Source organism: Aquarana catesbeiana, linkage group LG01 (genome assembly GCF_042186555.1).
Source record: "Aquarana catesbeiana isolate 2022-GZ linkage group LG01, ASM4218655v1, whole genome shotgun sequence".
NCBI lineage: Eukaryota > Metazoa > Chordata > Amphibia > Anura > Ranidae > Aquarana > Aquarana catesbeiana.
In genome coordinates, this window is record NC_133324.1 from 798,930,104 (window position 1) to 798,940,774 (window position 10,671).

Here is a 10,671-nt window from a genome sequence, read left to right on the forward strand (position 1 = left end):
CAGACCTGTATCAGATTGAAAATCTGGGGGGTGATCTGAAGAGGGCTGTGCACAGGAGATGCCCTCGCAATCAGACAGATTTGCAGTGTTTTTGCAAAGAAGAGTGGGCAAATATTGCCAAGTCAAGATGTGCCATGCTGATAGACTCATACCCAAAAAGAATGAGTGCTGTAATAATATCAAAATGTGCTTCAACAAAGTATTAGTTTAAGTGTGTGCACACTTATGCAACCATATTATTTTATTTTTTTATTTTTACTTCCCTCCACCTAAAAGATTTCAGTTTGTTGTTCAACTGAGTTGTACAGCTTAGAAGTCGCATTAGAGGTGGAGGAGGTTTTATATCCACTGTATGCTAGTGTTGCTAAAGTGTATGCAAACCCTAAATCAGTTTTTCAGTATGTTTGCCTCATGCCTCAATATATTGGATTTTCTTAAGAAAATTGTTATGTTTGTAATTTTGTTGCAGCTTTTTTACCTGGAGCTCCTGCTGCAAATGGCATTTTCTGTTTAAAGCTGATAACTCTAATGCCGCTTACACACGAGCGAACTTTTCAGCATCAAAGGTCCGACTGTCTTTCCGAACGGAGTTACTACAGACTTTCGTACGACCGTACTTGCCCACACACGAACGGACTAAAGTCAGTTCAAAAGTCCGTTGGTTTGAACATGATGACGTACGAAGGGACTAGAATAAGGAAGTTCATAGCCAGTAGCCAATAGCTGCCCTTGCGTCATTTTTTGTCCGTCGGACTAGCATACAGACGAACAGATTTTTCGACCGGACTCGAGTCCGTCGGAAAGATTTGAAACATGTTCTAAATCTAAAGTCCATCTCATTTTTCGACAACAAAGGTCCGATGAAGCCCACACACGATCGAATTGTCCGGCGGATTCGTTCCGACGGACTTTTGCTGTCAAAAAGTCTGCTCGTGTGTACATGGCATAAGGCACTGACTTTCAATTAGCAGCAGTGTTGTCAGCCTGCTGAATAAGCTCCTTTAGTTGGCTGTTGGACTGTCCATTTGATAGGCCTGATAAGGAGTCCAAAAGCCAACTTAAAGGGTATGTACAAAGCAAATAAACAAAAAAGTCACATGGATTACCCTGAAAACTACTAGTACTATCCTCTATGAAACTGGAGGCTGCTTAAATCTCTAAAACAGAAAACTGTGATGTGAAATACACCTGGGGGCATATGACCAGTACAGGAAGTAAACCGGATCTTCGCCCTCCATTGCAAGTTGCCTCCCATCTACCCCTCCTCCCCTTCACTGCACAAATCAGGAACTTTTTTCCTCTTTGTTTATTTATTTCTTTTTTTCATTAAAGCAGACATGCAATTTGACCACTCTGCCTCCTGAGATGTACGTCACATATTCCAGGAAGCTTAAGCCTGGTACACACGGGCCAAATATCAGCCAGTATTGACCGGTTCAACAAAAACTGGCCAACATTTGGCCCGTGTGTACATCAGCCTGTTGAACTGGCATGCTGGAAAATCAGCATCCAATCAGCAATGGCAACCAATGGCTGTGAGCGCTGACCTGTTTGTTCTGTTGGGTGGGTAGTCCCCCTGTCAGAACACAATAGCTCAGTGGGGAGATCGCTGTACTAACGTTGCATAGTTAGTACAGTGAGCTCCTCTCAAGCTTCTCAGTTCTGAATGAAAAAAACTCATTGTGGTACCAGGCTTTAGTCTTTCATTGAGAAAGGAGGAGGGACTGGGGCCTAACAGCATGTCGGAGAAATGAAGGCTGAACCCGGAAGAGCTGACAGCTTCCCGATGTCACCAAAGAAGATAGCAATGCAGGAGTGAGAGGGGGGAGAGAAGAGAAGATGTCAGCCGGACAATGCTGGATCCGCTGGGCAGATGAGTAGGCGGGGGGTTAAAAAATTGGTGGGGGAGGTGCAGTGTGAAAATCCACTTTAACAATCCAGCAATAGAAAGAGATTTATAGAAATATAGTGCGAGGAAGATGCTGCAGACGAGAGAATGGCATTAAAATAACTAAGGTTATGTAAACACTAAGAATGATCTTGTCTTATTTGTTACCTTTTAGCCTGTTAAATATACCAATAAAAGTGTTTTTATATGTATTTGATAAATGCAAAAAAATATTTGTTGTTCATGTCAGAAATTCAAAGCTGTCCTGTGTCCAGTGCTCATTTCCTGTGTGTTGACCAAGGCAAATGTTTTTTCATTCAGCCAGTGGGTTGAACGAAAGAAAATGACCCAATTTCTACTTCCACACACTTTACGCGGATGAGAACCCCTCCCTATGCTCTGTTGTATTTTGACAGCAGGGAGAGTTCCTTGCAGTCAGAATACATTGATCGAATGAGAATTTTCCAACAGGTTGCTTGTACACAAAAGTGGAAGGGATGGGAGGACGGGAGCAAGGATAAATATCTTCCTCCACTGTCTTGTGAATTTTCTTGTACTACATCCTTTGAAATAGATATACATAAAAAAAAAAAAAAAAACCCTAATAGGAAAAGCTATATAGGATTTTGCAGGTACCACACCGAAAAATATGTTAAACGTTGTACATTTTATTGAACAAATTCACGTAAAATATTTAACATTTAAAAAACCCCAGAAAAGAAAGCAGGGTAAGAATATTGCATTTTGGCATACTATGAAACACATGCAATCATGATAAAGTACACAATGAAACCATATATATATATATATATATATATATATATATATATATATATATATATATATATATATATATATATATATATATATATATATATATATATATATATATATATATATATATATATAAGCCTGGGCCCAAGCAGGGGAGGGGGAGATCTCGTAAGGGGCGGGGGTACTGTCATGACTGCAGTAATGTTCATGTCTGTTTGCTCACCTTTCTGTTGTGTTCAGCTTAGAGGTCAGTCGCTGTTCACCTGTATGCTTACGTAATCTTCCCTCAAGCATAGCTCCACCCCAGCCTCTAACTAGGAACACTATATTAACATGTGCACTGCAAGCCAAGCCTTGATCAATATTGTGTGTTTGGCTTCCTGTGTGTTTCTTGCTGTGTGCTCTACGTCTGTTTCTCTTCACCGATCTTGGCTTGTTTTTTGACTATCCCTGCCTGCTTGTTACACTGACCTTTGGCGTGTTCTTTGTCTAAACCTTGTCTGCTAGTTCCCCCGACCTTTGGCTTATCACTTGACTATCCCTTGTTGTCCTTGAGTGCTGCTTCCTCTCTATCCTCCAGTAGCCTACCGTGAGCTGGGAGACCCTGGGGGCCGCGACCTGGAGCCAGTTGCAGCGCAGTCCATCCTAACCACTAGAGGCTCTGGTGAACACCTGCTGGCTCTTAGACCTGCACCCCAGGGAATCTTATGCTCCTGCTCCCAGTGGGAACTGTGTTGATGCTCCAGTGGACCTGCTTTCCTGAACCACCCAGAGCTTCATCCACAGCAGTCAGCCGTAGGGTCCACTACCTTAGCGGTGCACTCCTGACTCCAATGGTGTGCATCTGTCACCTGGCCTCAGGTGACCTGACATGCACTCTTAAACCTTGTGGACAGCCTTCCTAGAAGAGTTGAAGCTGTTAAAGCTACAAAGGGTTGGTCAACTCAATATTGAACCCTACGGACTAAGACTGGAATGCCTTTTAAAGTTCATGTGCGTGTAAAGGCAGGCGTCCCAATATTTTTGGTAATATAGTGTTTATTTGTTACATGTCTCCATTCACATAACATAACTTAAAAATATTTTAAGCGGCAGCTTGTACTTTTTAGAGGCTCTATTCTGGACCCTCCAGCAAGGAAGTAGTTTATGAGGGGCTGAGCAGCTGTGCTTTCCATATTTAACCCTGTCTGTACTGTGCAGGAAGATCTGCAGCTAGTTTTGAACATGTGAATCCCTAATGAAGGGATGAAGGGTTAAAGGTATAGAGGCTGGGCTTCTTGCATTGCATAATGAGGATAGAGTTGGGACAGGCTCACTCTAACATTGTTCAAAAAACCTTGCAGTCAGCCATGACACATTATCCTAAGAAGCATCTAAAAGGCATGCTGTGTGACGGGAAACACATAATGTATAGTGGGGTTTTCTCAAATTCGACTGCAAAGTGGAAATACACCTTAAGGAACTCACAAGGCATGTAGTAGTACTTCAGTGTTGTTAACTGCAACGGTAAGTGTTGTTACTGGCAGGATCCCCAGGTAAGAAATTCTGCAACTGATTCCCAAATAAAGATTTCCTTAAGTGACAACACACTAAAAATAAAAATTTGACAACACACTAAAAATAAAAATTTTGGGTTTATATACACTTTAATAAATAAATGCTACAGTGCATTTATTTAAGGAAATTTTTCTAAAAAATCATAAAATATAAAACTAAGAGGCATATTTATAGTTTAATGGGTCACTTTAATTCCCCTTTTTGTGCTAACTATACAGAACTGTGCATGCCAATTATGCTAAGGTGTCAAGCGTAAACATGAAATTGTCTCTTCTGAAAAAACAAGTGTAAAAAAAGCTATAAAACTAAAAAAATGACTACAAAAATGCACTACATGCCCATGTATATGTGATTACCCCTTCATTGTTGAGTTGAGGTGTTTCCAGTAAAGGCTACTGCTAATGCTACAGTTTACAAAGATATTTTAAACAACTGTGCACTTCCAAACTTGCGACAACAGTTTGAGGATGGTGCTTTTTTGTTCCAGCATAACTGTGCGCCTTTGAACAAAGCCAGCTCTATCAAGACGTAATTAGGCCAATCTGGTGTGGTGAAACTCAAGTGCAGAGAACCTACAAAAAGCCACAACCTTACTATTCAACACCTTTGAGATGAATTGAAACATTATATTTGAGCCAGGTCTTTTTGTCCAAAATTTTTACCTGACCTCACAAATTCCCACGGACACACAATATTGTGAAAAGCCTTGGAATGCCCAACAAACTCATATAGGTGTGATGGTCAAGTGTCCACAAACATTTACTATACATTATACATTTTGTTTCTAATATTCAAAATTATTCTAATACTATTAGCTAACAAAAGCCTGAAATCAGTCAGATGTCATTTCATAGACTGCAAAATAGAACAGACATTCTGATTGGCAGCTGTGGGCAAGCAAAACACACAGGAATGACACTTATGCTAGGTTCACACTTATGCATTTTTGTGGGCCACATTTGCGCGGGCACGGCAGCCCATTCAAATGAATGGGCTGCCGTGCAAGCATTTCTACAAAAAAAAAGGTGCATGTACCTTCCAAAAACGTGACCGCTGGGAAATTACATGGTCTTTTTGACCCTGTGATTTCCCTGCTGTTCCTGCAGCCACACTGCGATTTTTTTTTAAGCCCCGCGCATTTCCACAGAACAGTGCGTTTTCACTGCGGGTGGTTGTGAGTTCAGAAATTGCTGCGATTCCCGCATCCACACGCAGAAGTGTGCACCAAGCCTTAGGGAGTAATGGAGGAACTGTTTGTGATGAGTGTTTTATCCAATAAGGGTCTCTTTTCTCTCACATGTAATGAAAAATGACAACTTGCTCCATGTCAGTTTAGACATGTTTATATAGTGAATAAAGTCTGGTATTTTTCTAACCAGAAAATTTCACCTTGTTATCTTCCTGTGTTTTCATTGCTTCAGGAGGGTTTCATGTACCTAAAGGCGTAAATGTTGTAATTGTACCATTCGCTCTGCATCGAGATCCAGAATATTTCCCTGAGCCAGAGGAATTTAGACCAGAACGTTTTCTTCCTGAGAATTCAAGCGGACGTAATCCTTATGCATATATACCTTTCTCTGCTGGGCTTAGGAACTGCATAGGTAAGTTAAAAGGGTCAGCAGATTTGCAGAACATGAATCCAAAATACTGTTTTATGAACTTATGTAGCAAAATGTGTTTGTCATATGATATGGAAACAAGAATTTGGGTTAAAACTGTCCACTCAGGTATAGCTGTATTAGGGTACTATTTACACATGTGTTGCGGTAAAATTATGTTTTACAATGCCTTACCACAACTCACTTTAAAACATAATACAGTGTATGGTATGGTGCCATTCATTTTGAATCACACCCCTATGCACCTGTGCAGTGCGCCCAATGCTCTCGGGTGGTTGAGATGGTTTACATCTTGGTGTTGTGGTGCTCTTTATATAAAAAAAAATACTGTAGGTCTGTTAAAACCTGTTTTGTGCTCTGTGAGCAGCCCATTCAAAATGAATAGGCTGTCTTACTGTGACACAAAAATACTGCACGTTACCTTGCACGTGATAATACAATGAAGTATGAACAGCTCTAAAGGAGCACAATGCTCACACAGTACAGTGAAACTGTATTTACCGCAATCATCCAGTCACGAGCCAGAGATTTTTCCAGTATTGAAATGTTACACATGAGTAGGTAGTGAATTTTCAACTCCTTTTGTAAAATCGGCCCCATTGCAGCCAAGTACTTGTTGTAGTTTATCTGTTACATTTTTACCCCTTTAACACTATCATTGTTATTACCGTTTATATTATTATTACCGTTTTTTATTATTGAAGCGTACATTTTTGAGGGCAGGGAAAGAAATCATTGATGACTGATGAAACATTATTCGCATAGTTGCCAACTCCCGCAAATTTCTATGATCAGTAACTGATTTTGTTCCTAGGGATGATATAGTCATGATTTTCAAAAATTACCAATTTTGCTGTAATATTGGCCTTTTTAGTTAATTTTGATTGAAAAGCAGTATTTAAAATGCAAAGAGAACTGTATGGCAATGTAAGAAATATGGTGTAATTATGTATACACTAATACCTAGTAAATTGTTTGAAGACAGTGTGTTAGGAATACAACACAGGTGCTGCTGTTGGCTTCATATAATTAAAGACTCCATGTTCATCATCCTTGACTTGCTGCATGGTGGATAACTGACTTAGAACAAGTATGCAGCCAGTGAAGTTTATATAGTTGTTCCAGGACTGTGACTTACTAAAAGTGAAGTTAGGATGAAGATAAGCTTGTTCAAAAACAAGTTGGCAAACTGTATCCTGACTGGTTCCTGTTACAGATTTGACAAGTTACCTTCAAAAATAATCTTTTAAAAATCCCAGTTGCCAAAACTGCCCTCATTCCTAAAATAAACTTCCTAAAAGCATGTATATTCAGAAATACCCATACATTATTGTTTATAATTAGATGGAACTAATTACAAGAATCTGACACCCTCTCTTACATGGTATTTAAGCTTGTGTGGTCAGCCTGAATTAGGCTTGATGAGCTTTGATACACCAATTTATGCATCCACGTATCTGCACATTAAAATACTGTTATGCTTTGCACACTTGTACATAAAGTTGCATATCCCAGGATTAGCATAGAAAATTGCTGATGTTAATATGCTGACTATAAGGACACACATGATTTTGATTTCCACGTGGGGACTATTTACTAAAGTACAGTAGTAGGCTGTTCAATTAGCAACTGTGTATATGGAGCCAAATCCAATGAAGTAGATCCAGCATGAAATGTACAACCAAGTCATGGGCATTGATTAGCGCAGTTTTAGGATCACCTTTGCGTTATGAAATATGACATGTGAGGGCCACCATGGATAGCATATAAATGTGAATCCAGAAGTGGTTGAGTAACTTACTTTTTTATGTATGTGGTGTCTCTGCTTTATCGTCAGGCCAACGATTTGCTTTAATGGAAGAAAAAGTTGTTCTATCTACCATCCTGAGAAACTTTTCTGTGAAAGCAAGCCAAAAGAAGGATGAACTTTGCCTGGTGGGAGAACTTATTCTGCGTCCGCAGGATGGCATGTGGATTGAGTTGGAGCACAGAACACCCAGATCTGCTACCCAAACCTTGTGAAGCAACATCACTGTGTGAATCTTAACTTACTATCATTTTAATTGTTATTAATTGTAAATAGCTCATTCTGTCTGCTTGTGGACACATGGGAATACATATAAATTGTCCAACTATAGGCACTAGACATTTTATTGACGTTAAAAGACAGGCAGATAACGGGGGTTATTTACGAAAGGCAAATCCACTTTGCACTGCAAGTGCACTTGGAAGTTCAGTCGCTCTAAATCTAAGGGGTAGATCTGAAATGAGTGGAAGCTCTGCTGATTTTATTATCCAATCATGTGCAAGCTAAAATGCTGTTTTTTATTTTCCTTGCATGTCCCCCTTGGATCTACAGCGACCTTACTTCCAAGTGCACTTTTAGTGCACTTTCAAGTGCACTTGCAGTGCAAAGTGGATTTTCCTTTAGTAAATAACCCCCAATATGTAATTCCTGATGCCTTACGAGCCCCCTTGTTTCATGGGCAATATTGCAAGTACCTCAGACCACAAAAATGCAACATTTTAAAATTCAATAAACAAATTTGACAAGACGTGACTGGGAACCAGACACTCCTGTGCACGCCAGAACAAGAATAATATTAAGGTAAACACATTTACCACCCTTCTTTACACTAAACATTTTAATTATGCTATAGTAATTCTGTTGCGCTGTGAACACGTTTTAACCTTTGTAGATTAATTTGCTAATTTGTTCCCAAATCATGGGAAGTTCAGATCATGGTTATTTCAGAGAATTAATAAGAAGTGTAAAATCCTACATTAATTGAGCTGTCATGAATTTAGCCTATTTTTTATGCCATTTTTATTCATTTTCATTTGGATGCTGTTTTAATGGCAAAACAAAAAATTCACTAAAAAAAAGCAACATTTTTTTCCGTGTAGATAAGCATAGGAAAAGGATCAGGCACTCCGTTGATTGTAAAGATCTGTAGCATTTTATTCATTGTTTTGTTATTCAGTTGTACTTAATCAAAATAGACAGGAATAGAAGGAAAAGTAAAAAATCTGGTGAGGTAGTGATGATGTGCACAATACAATAACCAATCAGAATACTGCATTATGTGAGCATTGCTCTGTGTAGTGCCTTGTAGAATAAAGGGAATTGTAATTTTTCTTGGAAACGGAAGTAAGATTTATTCTTTCATTGGCATTCCAGTGGCAAATTTGCATGAAGCCTGGTAACTGGAGTTTTAAAGCAGCCTGTCACTTTTCAAATGTCTTACTCATTAATTGAATAATGCAAGTTATATAATGTTCTAATATACGTCATATGTCAAAATGGTTATTTTAGAAACTGTCTGTTTCCATAGAAACAGCTGTCATGACTCTGAGCAGACAGCCTGGCCACCAGAGTTCTGTATAAGTCTTCTTTCTAACCTCCCTCAAACTTAGCAAAGCTACTTAATCAACTCCTCATCTACCTGATTTCACTTTATTTGTAAGACGCTAAGCCTTAGCTTGAAGTTTATAACTGAGAATTTCTGAATATCTATCTATCTATCTATCTATCTATCTATCTATCTATCTATCTATCTATCTATCTATCTATCTATCTATCATCTTTTGAGTATCTGTGAATATCTTGGGGAAAATTAGATGTTGATGTATGTTTTTTGTTTTGTTTTTGTTGTTGTTTATTTGTTATAAAAATTTCAAAAATAAAATCTGAATAAAGTTTATAACTGAGAGGAGGTGTCTAAAATTTACAGGAGAGATAAGAAGACTGACAAAGCAAAGGAGTATGTGTGGGAATGTCCATGATTCAGAGCGAAAATTTCCATTTTCATTAAGTGGATATAGAAAATGTCATAACTTGCATGCAACTAATTGATGGTTAAGATCAAAAACAACCTATGACATGCTTATAGTGAACCGTTCACCATAGCTAAGTTATTATGTTTTACAGTTTATTTGATACACACCTCAACTTCATTGGAACTGAAGTCCAGAGCTCTGACACTGACATGTCTCCTACATGAAACAGTTCAAACACATCTCGGTATGGTCCCTTGGGTGGGCAAAGATGTACATGCTTTAATTTGCAGAATGCGTGAGACTCTCCAGATTTAGAAATGCCCATTTGTTAGTCTCCTAGAGCACTGAGATGCATTTTTATAATGCAACTAAGGTACATGTACCTTAAGGTGTATACTACCAGGAAACTGACAAAATTAGTAGCTTAGATGTGGTGGCAGGTTTGTTTTAATTGAACATTGGATTACATTAGTTTCATTGTAAATTTTCTGTAAAATATTGGTGTAATGGTGTTTTGAGGGATGGGTAATGTGTTGGAAAACATGGTTAGGATGGAGCGTTAACATTCCTGACATTTTTTTTTCATTACTGTTAAAAAATCAAGTAATGTATTTTGTACCTTCCAAAAGAAAGATACAATAAAATGCCTTTTAATATGTAAAATGACAAAAACCAGACAATGGTTATTCTTCTGTACATGATTATAACAAGATATGGTAAATTGTAATATGGAATGAGGCATTGAAACCCATATTGTCTGTTTGATTTAAATCCATGGTTGGCAATCAGTAATGTTTTTCTGGGCTCAAAAAATGTGTCCCTGCCTTATCTAAAGAGCTGCTACACCGTATAGTTAATTTGCTTAAAAGCAAACATATATTTTCGCACTTGCCCTTTATGGAACTGCTACAGCAATAAACACAATGGTGCGCTGTTCGTTTAAGTATGCAAGTATTCAGCTGTGCGCTGATGTAATCATCTATGTATATTAGAACAGCCTAGGCTCTAGAATTACAATAAGCCCCGTTCTTCTACACAGACTTGCATGAATGT

General features: G+C 38.5%; 1 protein-coding gene across 1 annotated transcript in view; it reads left to right on the forward strand.

Moving 5' to 3' along the window:
• Positions 1-9,545, forward strand: part of LOC141114178 (cytochrome P450 4V2-like) — a gene marked incomplete at its 5' end in the record, with an annotated part of 31,270 nt that extends 21,725 nt beyond the window's left edge. Inside the window, 2 exon segments of the mRNA XM_073607714.1 lie at positions 5,641-5,820; positions 7,676-9,545. Coding sequence (XP_073463815.1) covers positions 5,641-5,820; positions 7,676-7,860 — 365 coding nt within the window.
• Between the last annotated feature and the right edge of the window lie 1,126 nt (positions 9,546-10,671).